The sequence below is a fragment of the Pungitius pungitius genome, chromosome 2, assembly GCF_949316345.1.
Source record: "Pungitius pungitius chromosome 2, fPunPun2.1, whole genome shotgun sequence".
Lineage (NCBI taxonomy): Eukaryota > Metazoa > Chordata > Actinopteri > Perciformes > Gasterosteidae > Pungitius > Pungitius pungitius.
Genome location: NC_084901.1, coordinates 7,847,448 through 7,863,698, shown reverse-complemented (window position 1 = coordinate 7,863,698; position 16,251 = coordinate 7,847,448). Strand labels below are relative to the sequence as shown.

General features: G+C 44.2%; 2 protein-coding genes across 2 annotated transcripts in view; both read left to right on the top strand.

Annotated features, from left to right (window-relative positions):
- The first annotated feature begins 88 nt into the window (after positions 1-88).
- Positions 89-5,798, top strand: tmem209 (transmembrane protein 209). The gene is made up of 15 exons (XM_037460552.2): positions 89-227; positions 564-725; positions 857-915; positions 1,016-1,147; positions 1,248-1,477; positions 1,594-1,798; positions 2,285-2,460; positions 2,579-2,650; positions 2,753-2,849; positions 3,222-3,347; positions 3,430-3,527; positions 3,840-3,954; positions 4,067-4,164; positions 4,696-4,769; positions 4,934-5,798. The coding sequence occupies exons 2-15, from the start codon at positions 583-585 to the stop codon at positions 4,986-4,988; spliced, it is 1,680 nt and encodes a 559-aa protein (XP_037316449.2). The 5' UTR covers positions 89-227; positions 564-582; the 3' UTR covers positions 4,989-5,798.
- Positions 5,799-6,434: 636 nt separating this feature from the next.
- The window catches only part of ahcyl2b (adenosylhomocysteinase like 2b), a 28,878-nt gene continuing 19,061 nt past the window's right edge, over positions 6,435-16,251 (top strand). Inside the window, exon 1 of the mRNA XM_037460551.2 lies at positions 6,435-6,861. Within this exon, the coding sequence (XP_037316448.1) occupies positions 6,523-6,861 (339 nt within the window). The 5' untranslated portion in view covers positions 6,435-6,522. The remainder of the gene's footprint in view (positions 6,862-16,251) is intronic.

Here is a 16,251-nt window from a genome sequence, read left to right as displayed (position 1 = left end):
TTGGTTCTTAATCCTAATTATCATGGATTGTTCATTGCATAAATTGCATTGCATCAATACATTTGCACACTCTAGCGTAGGTATATACTTTTATTTTTTAAATTGGCGGTTTTGCCTTGTTTGCGTTACACAATTTACCCTGCTACTGATGAGACCGGAAGTACCAGATGCAACATCCGGTTGAATTACAAAAAAAATGCAGCGGCGCAGTTATTCACTTTAGCGTGGTATGAAATATTTATATTTTCTACACATGGTATTTCGGTGGTATCCCTTTTGCTACAGCACTTACTGGTTAAAATGTACACTGAAACCATACGTCCCGTGCAATTTCTGTATTGTTTAAGTTATATTTTAGCTAACGGTGGCTAACTGTAGCTTCCCGTCTTAGCCTAGCATGTCGGCTAACGGCTCTAATGTTACTTGTGGCCGGGTTAAGTCACGCTGAGTTGTCATGCTGCATAATTATTAACTTTATGGGATTACAAAAAAGTACCCATTGGATATAGCTCACTGCATGCTTGCTTTGTCTCAAGAATGTTTTTCTCTGCTCCTGGCCGCAGCCTGGACCGAACAAACCACATGATGTTAACCCCACCGAGGGACGGGATCCCCAGCATGATAGACCGGGCGCTGAGGATGAGGAGGGAGGAACAGGCTCGTCAGGTGGTCCTGGCCTGGGCTGTTCTCAACGTGTCTCTCGCTGGCATGCTTTACACCGAAATGTAAGTTGGTAGAAGTTCAATAGTGTGCACTCTTGCTAACAGCTCTGTTTCACAGCTTTAGTGTCCCTCCACCTCTCGACTCTTCCCCTACACGGCGAAATGATATGCGTGTCTTTTTCACTCTTCTTCAGGTCAGGGGAATTACTGAGTCGATACTACAACATTACGTACTGGCCGATCTGGTACATTGGTGAGGTCCCACTACACTTAACTCCCTGTTTAAGTAAAAGACAACTACATTGCTATGTCATTTTCTAAGTATTGTCATTCTCTGCCATCCTCCTCTACAGAACTGGTGCTAGCCTCTCTTTTTAGCCTCAATGCCCTTTTTGACTTCTGGAAATACTTCAAATACACAATGGCCCCCTCCACCATTGCTGTATCCCCTCATCAACATCACCTACTGGGTCTGAGAAACACAAGTGAGACTTGGTTGCATACATTCCTGTTGACACACTTTAGTTATTCAGTATGGGGTTTTGAGAATGGGGAGTATGATGGTTGTTATCTGTCCCCTTGCAGGTATTCAAGCCACTCCTCCACAAAAGCCGGAAAAAAAAGAGACCCCAGCGCCGGCCCAGTCATCTCCGATGCAGGGTCAAAGCGTGCTGAGTTTCAGCCCCTCGCGACCGGCCACCACCAGCCCTAAGTTCTCCCCCAGCTGTGTACCCGGGTACAGCCCCCCTCTTGGTAGCCCATCCACCCCAAGCAGTGCAGGGGGGTCCTTTTCTCCCTCGGTGGCCTTTGGAAAGGTATGTCCATTACATCTCTTATCTGGCCTAGCCTTGTGCTAGATGATGGGTCACTGTGATTTGAGAAGTACTTCTCCCTCCTCGCATTTAGCGCATTACTGTCTTTCTTTTCTCAGGTGTTGAACTACAGTCCGTCCCCTGGCTCCTCTCCCTACCCGAGCAGCATTGGCCCAGCAGAAGGGTCCAGCTTGAGGGCTCGATATCGCACGTCCCCTTCTGTGTTCAACTCCCCAGGGAGCAAGGAGGACTACATGCAGGATCTGAAAAGCCTGGAGAGGTTCCTCCGCACAGAGGAGGAGAGGGGTCACCGCAGCCAGTTAGGTACAGTATGCAAGTAATGAAGGAACTATATTGTTAATATAAACAGAACAGGAAAGGTACAGACATAGTTTGATTTTTCAAACATCAAGTATTTGATGATGATGATGGAGAAGGTTTAATAACTTTTATCTATATAGCACCTTTCATTACATTACATGTCGATTAGCTGATGCTTTTATCCAAAGCGACTTACAATAAGTGCATTTCCACATAGAGATACAAACTCAGAAGAACAAGTAACAAGAAAGTACAATTTTCATCAAATAAGCAGTTTCAAAACATGTTCTAGTAAAGTGCCATTATAAGAACAATTTAAGTGCTACGATTTGTTAGTGCTTTAGTCAAGGTAGGGTCTAAAGAGGTGTGTCTTGAGCTCTCTGCGGTCCTGATGTCAGAGAGCTCGTTCCACCATCAAAACAAAGTTACATAGTGTTACAAGTGCCTATAGATGCATCTGATCATAGGATCATGTAATGCTCACTGTAGGAAGTCCAGAGTCTGTGTCTCCGAGTCACAGCCCAACATTTTGGAACTACAACCGCTCGGTGGGAGATTATGCCCAGAGCCTGAGGAAGTTTCTGTACCAGCCGGCCTGCCGCTCTCTGGCCCCGTCTGCCCACAAGGATGAGACGGACCTGGGCTCCAAACAGGCTGCCGAGGAGGTCTGTACCATTGTTTTTGTGCCTGAAAATCATTATGATTTCCAAATGGAAATATGCCAGTCTTTTTGTGTGAGATGATTGCCATGAAATTGTATATTTTGGCCTTCCTGTTTTGTAGGTGTGGGCCAGAATCACCACCAGTCGTTCTGTGGTGGACCGCATAGATAGCTGGACAGCCAAACTTAGAAATGTGAGTGTTTAAACATATTGGCAATTTCATAAGGGATTTTTGTTACAATTCTTCAATCTACACCTGATTTTAGTAAGAAAACTGTATTTGTGTTTTTTTAAGTGGATCAGTGACACCATCTTGGTGCCCCTGGTCAAGGAAACAGACTCTGTCAACAGCCAGCTCAGGAGGATGGGCTGCCCTGAGCTCCAGATAGGAGGTAACCTATGTGCTTTGTCCTCTGACTGCTATTGCTTCCAATGCAGAGTGCAAATTAGGAAATTGAACTGTCTTAGAAATATCTGATTTTTGTGTGTAATATTATATACATGGCACTTGATGAGGATGTTTTATGTTGAAAATCATTTCACATATTTATTAAAGCTGTTTTTTACTCCGTCATTGTCAGAACCAAACCTTTTGGCACATGGTTTGCCTAAAATATATTACTGGATCAAACCCATTTTCCATCGAATGAGAAACAAAATAAATCTGTAATATGGAAATCACTAATAAAAGATGTTAGTGTGATTTCGATGCATTCTTCTGGAGATCGTTAAGTCTGGCTGGTTTTCACCCTTTCCTCCACCAGAGGCCAGCATCAGCACCCTGAAACAGGCAGCACTCTTGAGAGCCTCGTCGATCCCCACAATAAACTCTATTGTTCAGTATCTGGACATCACTCCCAACCAGGAGTATCTAGTGGATCGCATTAAGGGTATGTTCAACAATATTATGATGGCTGACGACATTTTTGATTGCTCATATGTATAAGCGCTTCCTGTATTGTGTCTTGTCAGAGCTGGCCCACAGCGGCTGCATGAGCTCCTTTCGCTGGAATGGCGGTGGGAATCTGAAGAACAGGAAGTGGGACACAGACCTCCCCACTGACAGTGCTGTGAGTTGACTCGCATAAACACATCAATCCTGTGGGACAGACAGATGTTTACTCGAGTCATCGTTTAATCAATTGGTCCATAGCCTGTCAGTAAGTTATAAAACGTCACCAGTTTGTTGCTGTGACAACTTGTTTCACTTTCAGATGAGTGCAAAGGTGTCTGTTTACAGACTGCTTAACAGTAGGTGGGGGGACGTCTTTGAGTCTTTTGACTGTTTGTGCTGCAAACGTGACAGTAGCAGCGTGGGATGCCTTCCTCATTACTGCAGGATCACTAGCCAAATACCTTAATATTTTGTTTGTCTCTTTTAGATCCTGATGCACATGTTTTGTACGTACTTGGACTCCAGACTGCCTCCACACCCAAAGTACCCGGACGGGAAGACTTTCACTTCTCAGCACTTCAGCCACACCCCCGACAAACCTGGTAAAACAGGAAGGAAAAATAATTAAATCCTTGCGATTCTCACTTTTTTCCTCTCACTCTTGAGACAAAGCATCTACAGTTATTGTGTCCCTCTTTGTCTTCACTCTCATAGATACTATCAAGGAGAGCAGCTTTTGCATTCACCAAAGCAGCACCTCTCCCCCTCACTACCAGCTCATCTACCAGGGACATATCTACAGTTTACCCAAGGTGAATGCAAAAACCACCAGTGTTCTGTTTTTAAAACAACAAAATAATGGTGTCTATTTTTAAGATCTTCCAAAGCAGCCTCCGATCTTATTGTGACCTTACCTGCTTTAAATCCAATTCCAAGAGAAGTCAGTTTTCTAAGCTGTGCTATTCATAGGTCTCACTCAGGTGGCCTTGTAAATCAAACACATGATCAGATCAACGTGACTGATTCCCGCAAGGTTGAACTTCGAACGTCAGCTTTTACTTATGATTGTTCTTTCAAAATGAGATGGCATTGATTGGATAGTTTTCAATAAAATCTCAATTGTAACACCAATATCTATGTGTGTAATCGAGGGGCAGTTGAACGTTGTATCTAGGGGCCGTCATTGTACCTGTAATCCCAGCATCTGTGACAAATATCCCTGAGAAAAGCAGAGAAATGCAGGTTGTCAGATCAGATGTCCTCCGTTAATGAATTAGGATGTCTTTTTTCCTCTGAAATTCTATGAATGCAGTAACATGAACCCATCTGGATTTCTGTTATAGGGCAGGAACAACCTGTTTCACACAATCCTGATGTTCCTCTACGTCATTAAGACTAAAGAGTCAGGCATGCTTGGGTGAGTACTTGTACTTCTGCTACTCATTTCCTGTAAAATATTGGCTATTTTGTACAGTCTATGCCATTTCAGAGTATAATGAAATATAGATTTTCAACAAAAAGGCCATACACCATGGCACAGATGGCATTTTGGTAAAAAAGGGATTTTTTTTTTTTACACAGGAGAGTAAATCTTGGCCTCTCTGGTGTGAACATCTTGTGGATCTTCGAGAAGTGATGATGATCATTATCAGCGTTTACCAAGCAACAAAAGGCTCCAAGTGGATTTTCTTCCTACACTGGTTGGACCAGCTCGTTTTAAGGACTGCCCTTTCTGAGCTGCATCAGAATTGGCACTTTACTTAACAAATGCCGATTTTGGAAATCTCAATTTTGGTGTACAAATTGGTAACATTCTGTAATGTCATTTTAAGTACACATTTGCTTTGCACAACGCAGGGCCAATGGCACGCTGCAGAGCTGTATTTTTTAAACATTGTATGATTCTTTTGGATTTTGTATTTTAGAATGTACCAGCATGGCAGCCTAGTAAATAACATACCTCAGATTTATCTTGTGAATCGTAAATGGCTTGGTGCCATCAGGCAAATACAGTTTGTGCGGACTTTAGGTTTTTTTCAGCTTCAATAACTTGGTATGCAGTTTCCCCTGAAGTGAAATGATGCTCTTTACATGCTTGAAGTCTGCAGAAATTGGACTTGTGAAAGGGGGAGTAATACACAAAATTTGATTATTCTGTTATAGTAGAGCTTTCCACAGTAGTAGGCAGCAATACAACACAAAACTGTACAGTGTTGATTATTTTGATGTGTGATGGAGCACAGATGAAAAGCCTTTGACGGACCAAAGCCTTTTTTTTGAGAATGTCTTTTACAAAAGCAATTTATCTTTTGACAGTCATTTGTTAAATTTCAAACCTTCCAGATGTTTGCTTGTTTTTGATAATGCCTGTTTACATTCTTCACAAGACGTTAAATAAATTTGAGATATTGAAAAACTGTAAAAGCTTAGTAATTTCCCTCTGCTGATTATTTTCTCAAAATTGTACACATCCACTTGGTGGCAATGTACCGCATTTTTCCTCATGAAATACTGCATGAGATCCACAACAACATTGTGGTGTGATGCAGTCATTTGAGCAGCAATATTTAGTTAAATATTTGAAGCAGGAATGCTGAGTGGTAAATTCCATCATTATTAAATAGTTGTGTTAAGATTTGCTGAGGACAAACTCTTTAGCTGGAAAAATTCCGTCATAATGTAATTTAAGTTATTATGTTGTCGTTAGATCTCACAAGTCAAGCCTAGAGCGACCGCCTTCAATTTTAAACATTTTATTTTCTCATTGCCCTGTGAACAAACCGCATTATCACGAATTAAGTCACGTTTGTTTTGTAGTTTAGTGACCCTTTATTCAATAAATAACCTCATTTCCCACAATGCACTTCGCAGTGTAGCTTTCTCTGCTGGGAATAGTAGTCACTTTATGGATTAAAACTACTTGCTAAATAAAATGCATGGGTCGATGTTTTATTGGTTGTCCCCACGTTGGCTAATATTTAATACATTTTCAAATGTGTGTCCATCGTTGAAATGTAATTTGTCAGGGAGTGATTGAATGACTTAAGCAAACTACAAAGACCACAATGCATTTGGAACCAGTCGCTCCTCCGCTCACATCCGCCCGACTCGCTATTTGTGTTGAGGGGGGGGAGAAAAAAAAAAAGAAAGGACTTGGTTAAACTGCAACGATGTCAGTCCAGGTTGTGGCAGCGAAAATGGCAGAGGTCGAACTCAAAGACGTCCCCACCGGCAAAGACTTACCGGCTGGCTCCCCTGTGGAGACACCGACCTCGGAGGGCAAGTCCCTCTCCAGAGGCGACCCACAAAAGGCCGGTTCCTCCGACGCCGCGTCCCCGACAGCGGAGCCCTCCGCGAAAGCCGCAGAAGGCAGCCTGGGTTCGCTCACCCCGAACCCCGCGAAGATGCCTCAGGCGTCGGCTATGAAGCGGACTGACCCTCAGCAGAACGGCGGGGAGGCTTTCGTCAACCGGGACGGCACCGTGGCTGAGGCCCCGCGGATGAAAAAGGCGAGTGAAAGAAAAAAAAAACGTTACATTAGCTGCTACGTCGTCGGTGTTATTGGACCGCCGCTAAAGCGCCTCGCTGCTGCAACGGGAGCTCCGTGGGAAAGCTTTGCATTGTGCGCCGATGCTAACGGGCTAGCCGGGTCCCGAAGCGAGGATGCAGCCGGCCAACGCTCGTAATTGTGGTTTTCGATGTTAATAACACGGGAGCAGTTGTAATAAGGGCTAACTACCGTTTAAAAAAAAAAAGTATCTGCACGGCTTTGATTTCGGCTGACATGGCTAAATCTTAAGGACACGAACTCAGTAACGTCAGTGGGATAAAAGTATTTCACTGCTCACACAGGTTTACTGATTACATGGAGTGTTTTTATTCACTGTCTTTAAAATAGCTGACGCTTAGTGTTGCTGCTTTTTGTTGCTGTGATAACCTAAACGTTACGCCTTGCATAGATGACAGATGTTATCATAAACATCACCCTGTCACGTTTAATGGAAGCTTACGCTGCTGTCTTAGCTTTTGCACATGTTTGGTTGTTTTTCCAGTACTGCACTTCATTTTTCTAGCAGATTATTTTGAAGAGGCTTGATTTCTATACAGTAGAAGGACATATATTAGTGGTCATGTATTCTCCCAGGAGATCTCGGATGATGACCCTTACTTGACCTCGGTTCGGTAAAATGAAGACCAGCTGCTAAAAAACAATGCTGTGGTTTCATTAATGCAGTGACACCCAAATGTTGTGTTCCTCCTCAGGCCTAAAGGTCAGTAATCCTCCACGGCTAACCTGTCACCTGGTTCTCTAGGGCCTGCTTCAGGGCCACCTGTAACGTTTCTTCATTGAGGGAGCTCGTGCCTTTTGTGCCTCGATTCAGATGTTGGACCGATCGAGCGTGGAGAATACAAAGCTTTATCTCTTTGGCTGTGATTGCGACCTTAATATCAGTCCTATCTTTTTTTGGTGTGTCACAAAGTGTCCATTGGCTCAGAAGTGGGCATGAAGGGCAATGTTCAAGGAATGAACAATTTTGATAAGGAGTCCTTTTGTGACGGCTTAAAGCTGTATCTTTTTAATCAGAGTTATAATTAACAACTCATTGTGATTTCCAGCCTGCGGTCACTGCAGTGCACATCAGTGATTATGTGGCCTAAACAAGTCCGATACTAAAAAAAATGTGGTTACAAAAAGTGCTTTGCACATGAATGCAAAATACTTGTTGATTGTGTTTCCGATATGAACCTGTGGAAGTAGAAAACTAAGAAGTTTGTGGTTGTCACCATGACACCTGTAGTCACAGTACAAGTCTGACACACTCATCACCCACACTCACAACTGTGCATTGATCCCATCCCGTTGGGCCACCGCTAAGGAGGCCCCAATAGAAGCCCCCGTAGTAGGCGGGCTGGATATTACGGGGTGAGAATGGACTGCACGTCGACCGCAGCTAAGAGCAGATTGCTTCTCGTATACCTGAGAAACAAGCAGGCGTATGGAAAGAGAGCAACAGCCAGGAGCCCTGGGCCCACTTTTAGGGGACAACCAAAAAACGGATGTACCGCTTATTTTATTTTATCTGGGTCTCTGTCATTGACACAAGGTACTTACACTTGTTTCTTAAATATAACTCCAATGCAATGTCACTGTTTGTTTCATATGAACAGTAGGCATTCTTACAATGTCAAGTATAGAAAAGTATTTGTTTAATCTAATTTTGTTTAAAGAAATCATGGTAATGTAAAGGGAATAATACAACGCATCTCTGAAATCTTTGGATCAAAGGGTTGTTTTTATAATGTAAACACCATAAAGCCTGAGTAATGCATAATATACACTAAATACATTGTGGCATGTATCTGCCTATTATCTTAATTCAAAGACCCATCAACCTCTTTTATCTTCCATTATCCACTTTGACACAAGGTAGGCTTCAACCTATTTATAGCAATAAAGCATCTCATGGCACAATCCCTGCATTATAGATGCGAGACCTCCTGGCTCATCTGCTGAACTCTGCTTGCCCAATGCAGCAGAGGGTGAGCGGCGCAGCGGGACTAATGCAGGCTGCGGTCTTGACTGTCCGACTGGCTGTCTTTTTAATCCACGCTTTATAATGCCGTCACACGAGGGGGATTAAAAGGCTGGTGATCTGTTGGAGGTGGGCCCAGATGTTATCTTCACGAGGCCAGCAACGCGTTTCCGGGTAACCCTGCAGGGCTTTGGATCAAGCCGTCCGGCTTATGGGTACAGGGCGACACCTCCTGATGGGAAGAGAAGTAAACTGTGCCAGGCGGCGGCCCTAGTTGCCAGCACGGCTATGGGTGGTATGTGTGCATTGACTCCGTAGGGTCACCTGCCTCAGTGGCTGGATTGAGGGAACACAGTCTACCGGGCTACACAAGTAAGCACTTCTCACCGTGGTGCAGACTGAATTCATAAAACCATTTTCGGGGAAAGCGTGTGTCCCCCACTCCTCCCCCCCGCTCCTCCAGTCGGCCCTCTCTGATGCAATGTTATGTCACTGGCTAAGCCGGTGTTCGTGGTATCGCTTGATGAGAAACAGGCTTACTGTGAACGATGGCTGCTCTATTTGAATGGATAGGTTATGTCTTTCAGAAAAGCAACTCTGGGGATAAAGCAATGCTCCACTTTCCCCCGGTGTGGGGGAAGCTTATTGCTTAGTGGCCCATTGGAAGCCTTTTTTGGAACCTGTTGTGTATTTCATTCGGTATTGCTAAAATTTAATCCTGAATGGATTTGTGTTGATATTTTTTATATGATGGGATTGTCATTATTTCCATTCATAGTCTTGTGACTTGAGGATGGTAAGTCACTGTTGTGTGGACTCTCAGAATCTTCATGCAAAGTCATTGAACATCTTCAGCCTGCAACTGTGTTGGTGTGTGCATGCACAGTGGTAATCATGTGCACTTTGCCGGATGATCCAGTCTTGTCTTCACAAAATCACAGTCACTGTCTTCATTCAGACGTTTTGAGAATATCTAATGCAAAGTCACCTGACTCGATTTGGTTTCTTAAAAACTAGACTACAAGTTGTCCTTTTAGTAGCCAACATTATGTATGTAAAAGAGACAAGCAAAGATTCAGGCTTTACAAAACCTTGTATTATTTGTAATTACATAATTTCTCTAAGTAACTTTTTGAAAATTCTTCCCCTGCATCCTTTTGCTGTGCGCTGACACTGGGAATGTGGAACCCCGGCGTGAAATCTGAGAAATGCCCCGAGAACGAGCTGAAGAGGAGAGAGAGGGAATTTCTCAGTCTTCCACTCCATCTTCCATGGCTGTTGAGCCTAAAGGAGAATATACTGCCCCTGTCCTGTTCCCATCCCAAACTGTAAGCCCCGTTACCTGTGGAGATCACGACGTTGTGTTGAAAGCGTTATGGTTGCAGTGCCGTTACTTTTGTTGCCTCACCTTTCCGAACAGTGACACATTTGGATGGCAGAATCAAAAGATTGCCGCTGTTACAACATTACGTGATGACTTACAGCACACACTAGCAAGAAAATGTAGAACTCGTCTGACCATATTTAGGGGTGACTGGTTCGACCTGAAAAAGTGCATTGCCCGGACCCACTGGTGCGTCTTATCTTTAAATAGTGTATAGTAAATGAACCTTAATCCCCGGGTAGAATTTGATCCATCAAGAACACGAGGGGGGGCTTCAGGATTTCTTGGGTTAGATACCGGCAGATACCGACTGGATGTCTGGTGATGGAGTTAAGAGCTTGCAGAGAGTGCGCATCGCTTCAGGTGCTGGTTTATAGATGGGTGGCATGATATAGAGCGAAAAGTCTTGTCACCGACAACTCAGGGTGCGTATTTATTCATACGTATATAGCAATTAGTGCCCTTTTTAGTTCCTGTTGTGCAATGCTTTTAAAGGTGTTATGTATTTATTAATGTGATTCATCCATGCAGTGGATCCAATGTGTTCTTGTTCTTTCTGCTGGCATCATTCAAATAGTGTCCTTGTATTGGTCTTTTTGTTGAGGCTAAAAGGGAAATTATTTTTTCTTTTTAGTGCAGCACATCACACTGTGCTTGATCAGCCTCTGGCTACCAGTCAATGGCTGTATCCAGCAGATGATCAGTGGGTGGACCCTGCCACTCATTGAAGAGGGTGTATATTTGGCCAGCTTTTGCCCTGAGTGCACTTAGCCGTGGTTTATTGCAGTATTTAATGGCCAAAGAGTGAAATCCTGATTTATTGTAGTCTCCCTGTGGTGCGCTCTCTCTCCCTCGCGTTGCAACCCTTTTCTATTTGGGCTAGAGACTACTTCAAATGAACCTCGGCTCATGACGGAGTTAGAGTGGAGCTGCACGTGCCTCTGCGAGCCACTTCTTCTCTATCATTCGCACCGCCTCGTGGCCTTCGAAGTGTCTTAAGTGTCAGCGGCAAAGAACAAAGAAGCCCCCGCGTGATATCCCACCTCCCTGGCCGTCTTCATAGAGGCCGACTCAGGGAAGGGAGTGTTGGAACTTTACACCGGTTAGAGTTGCTCACCCCCTCTCTCTTCTGCCAGGGTGCCAGATAATGATCTCTTTATCACCGGCCAGACGGGGCGTTCTAGCGGCTGAGGTTCTGCATGGTGGGATTTCAGATCACAACTTTTTTTTTTTTTAAATCTCAGTTCCTTTTACGTAAGACAACGTTTTGTCCCTGTACAGTATTTATTTCAATCGCCTCAAAGAAGCACTGTAGTGTCAACATATACGTTTAATGGGTCGGAATCATGCAAATGAAAAATAAACGTGACTGAAGTTGTGACTAGTTATATAAGGCGGCTTTGTTTGTGTGGTTTAGTAAAGTCTGGTATTATACAATTTGAGCTATTTCTGGATGTTGTCATTGCCCGTGTGTATTACATTATTGAAAACATGTGTGCGTTTGTTCGTGCGTGTCTGTGTGGGAGTGCAACTCGTGTTAATCTTTGCCTTTGCTGAAATTATTATGAATTCTATTGAGATAACACATGTTCAAATGCCAACGCCATCTCCCCGAATGTGGGAGGAGTTTGTCTGTCGGCCAGTGGCTCCTGCAATGATCAGGTCAGAGCTTTTTGGTGATGTTTCACAACAACAGTTAATTAGCGACCGTGACATTAAGGTGGTGGAGCTTTCCTCTGTCTGGTGATCAGGTTCCAATATCTTAAGACAGGATTGAGTAGCTTAGCTCTGTCTCTAGCATGGGGCTCTAGTGCTTTTGTTTAGATTCTCTCCCATGAGGCCCCTTGGTTTCCTGACTCGTGCCGATGTCTGTGCTTGCCTGTTCCCGAGTGTACCACCCACACATGTCCATCTGTGACCCTTCGCTCGCTGCCTTGTCATCGCAGCTTGCTATCGCCAAGCAATCTACAGCTCAGTGAGTTACACACCTTTCCATCTTTTTACAAAGAGTTAAGTGGTCCGAATGAAGGGGAGGAGGAGAGTACTCCCGTTTCCTTGAAGCCGTCATTCTGTGATATTTTAAACCCCTCGGTTTAGTTACTGTTCAATAAGCGAGTGAAAACCAACCGTGCGTGCGTGTGCGTGCGTGCGCGCGCGCCCCCCCACCCCAAAAACCCACCGTGTTGAGTTTACATGAGGATCAGTCAATGGTAGCGGACATATACACTGAACTGGCTGTGCAGCATGATGAGGAATGCAGCTCCATATTCAAGCGCTGCATGCAAACAAAGGCTCAACATTGTGTTCAAAAAGTGCTGTCTCACAAAAGGGCCCTCACAAAGCCTTGAAATACCCCCCCCCCCTCCGCGCACACACACACATTAGTCTGCCCCACTAATCCACCCCTCCCTTGTAGAGGGAGGAGAGCTGGTTATATCTGGACTTTCTTCGGGCCGTGAAATCTACATATAGGTTCAGTTTTGTATGTTTTCATATCCAATAAACACAGAGCAACTTTGTGGTTCATTTGGAGTTGTGTCCGGTACCGACACCACCAACTTTAGCAGAGCTCTCTTTTGCTGAGGAGCTGTGGCAGCTTGAAACACTGCAAATAAGAGTGTTTTACAGGTGGAGTTGCGTTCAAAGAGAATTCGATAGATTTTAGACGTTTCATTTCTACCCATTAGAAATTCTATTTTTTTGGTTCACAGGATGAAGAAGAAATCAGGCCTAATAACATTCCTAATTCAACATCATTGACCCCAGAAAGGGTTTATTGATTGAACCCCGTCTGTGGGCCGTTGTTGCGAGAGAGAGAAAGAGACATTTGAGAATTAGAGATAAAGGAAGAAAAAAACCCATCCAATTCCAGAAATGGACCAATATTTTTTTATAGACTTTTGTTGTTAAATCCTAAATTGTTTTGAGTTTGCTTTCAAGCTTACAAATGGTTTCATTCAATTTAATGACTGACATTAACAATTAGTTTCTTGTTAAATCAGTGAATGGATTGAACTACTTCGAGCCAATATGACGAAAAGCATTCACTGATGGATGAATGTTTGTGTGGATAAAGAGATGAAGATGGATATAAACTGTTGGTACAGCCCCCCGTTTAATTCACGTAATAGCCTCATTGTGTTAGGCAATCCCCCAATAGGGACTTAATCGCAGACCAGGTTACAAAAAGCTTATTTATTTCAAAACAGATTTCACAAAATCAAAAAAGGGCAAAAACACAAGAGATCAAAAATAAGAAAAATTCTTTACGGTACCAAGTACTCGATACTCGCATACACTGAATTATAATCCGACAGGGGACTACAGAAAGACGGCTTATATAGACGAGGGAACTAACAAGACACAAGAAACAAATCAGGCAAACAATCAGAGATGATCGGGAAGCAGCAGAGGCCGGAGTCTCCGGACAATGACAGATGCACAAGGCCCGATCACGGAAACACAACTAACACAAGAAGAAATAAACGGGGGGAAACATAACACAACACACACACAGCGATCACAATGGAAAATGTCTCTTAGATCGCAGAGATCTTAACACATTGATTTGATTGCATCAAATTGTTGATCGTTATGAGTTGGAAACTTGAGCTGATCAACAGCTCCAAACCGTGCCATAGTTCGGCCCTGTTCCTTGTACGTGGCTAACTGAGTTACCCGGATCATTTTCAGGATGAGATGATGTAGATCAGGCTTTTCTGTTCCCCAAAGCAGGTTTGGCTAGATGACCATAGCAACACATTAAAAAAAAAACATTGAGCCAGCTGAAATAGTTTGCCGTACTGTTAAAAAATCCTTGTTTCGGTGATCGACTCTTCCACCTTCTGGCATAGGACGTGCATGCGCGATTATTATGACTGACATCTGGTTCAAACTAACGAGGCAGTTTGTGCGCAGATCCGCCTTCGGGGAACCGAGATAGCCTGATGTCAATCATCTTGTTAATTTGGGCTGGATAATGGGACATTTGATCGACTTATTTGAACCACGTTCGAGGAACAGGGCTCTGGTTATACAACTGAAGTGTGCATGTGAGAGTGAGATGTAGATTGAAGTTAGATTAGATAATTGGTAGGAATTTTTAATGGCCTTTTTAAAGGGGAGGAACCATAAAATGTTTGCTGATAAAGTCACAAACATTACAAAACCTGGATTGACTAGATGTTCAAATAGCTGCGGTTTATCACTGATGTTTACTGTGGAAAAGTGGAACACTTTGATAACGAGACTTGTCATTTGTCCTTGAATGACGTGCGAAGCCGCTGCAGATATGAACCCAAAGGAAAACACTCGCCTAGACTCAGGTGAGGTTTAATCTGTCACTAAGACCCGTCATTCATTGATCGCCTGTTATGGTTTCACCTTGCGGTCCCAGCGGTATTGACCAATCACGTCAGAGACGAGCCCTGACCAAAACTATAAAGGTAAAGCAAGGTTCATGCACCGCATGAACCTTGCTTTGTACTTTGTGCTAAATGGCACACACTAAAATAAGAAAGCAGTGAATATCAAAGTAAATTATTATCACTACTAAACATCGGCGTGTTATTTGGTTTAAGTTTGCCGTGTTGCAGATGCAAACTGTGCAGCTCTGTTCTTTCCCATAACCGATCTTTGTGAAACACGACCACTCGTTTGTCGCTCAGCACGCACTCTCGTGCTGTTAGAGCTTTGTTTGTGTAATGTATCGGTGTGTTACACGGACAATGTGTGTGTGCGGTTCACACTGTGACCCGCGGTGCTGCTGGTGTGTGTAGTGGGTACTTATGTTGGTACAACCACTGGCGATGTGTTGCTTGCGTGTTTTTTTTTTTTTTTTTAAAGGCACATGATGGGCCACTGGTAATAGCTAGTGGGCTTGGTAACTACCAAGTGTATGCTTGGTAACGGTTTATATTCCTCTTTAATCTACCATTATGAGCACTTGTCCGTGTACATAAATCATCAGTCCGTTCTTGCATCACAATCAGCCTCAGGAAGCATGCTGAGGCCTGATACACACATACAAACTACTCCCACCTCACACTGGCTGCTTCCTCCTTTTCCTTCTATTGGTCGGTCACCAGAAAGTCTTTGCTATTGGATGGGTGGAGGGTAGTTCCGCTACCACTCGACACAGACCTGCTAGAAGCCTGTTGTATCTCAAACGTTGCTTGAAACGTACGTTCCCTTTGCTTGCATGTGCAGTCCAGCAGAGAGACCCAGGCGCCGTATTGACCCGGCATGGAAAGGGTTCGTCAAGTACACAGCAGCTGGCTCCGATTCTCCCATCTGCACTCGTGGACGTGACACAGAGGCATGCACGTACACATTAGTAATCTGTGCATGCCCGTGGGGATATGTCTGCGTAGCGCTCTCCGCTTTGACTTGCCCTTCTCCGTGTCTACCGGCGCTGAACAACCACAGCGTTGTGTCACTAAAAGCCAGGCCAGGTGTCTGGCCTTTCCTGTGGTTTCACCCGAGGACCTGATCTCTGCTGCCGCCCCCCCCCCCCCCCCCCCCCCCCCCCCCGGAGTGAAACCATAACGCGCACATCCTCGATGTCCGGTCCTAGTGCTCACTAGCTGCGGCTTCTTTGAACACAAGCGAAGGTCATGCTACTGCTCGGATGTTTAATGTGTTAGACAGTAACTCGACTCATGACTCAAAGTTGCAGCGATGTGCAAAGATTGGACATTACCCAGACAAAAGGTGAACTGTCAGGCGGGGGGGGAAAACACGCACGTTATCCCCCCTGCTGGCTGGTTTGATCTAATGGACTCTGACGAACACTGCAGAGCTTTTTAATGACAAACCTGCTGCTTGTCAGCATGGGCTTATTTAAACACAAATTGCAGCAATAGATTTCAATGTGTCCAGTACAGGGACATGAGTGCATCACAATAACAATATGAACATTAAATCTACACAACAAAAGTCCCACTTGGGGACTAAGGCACAAAACACAAGCACATCTCCAT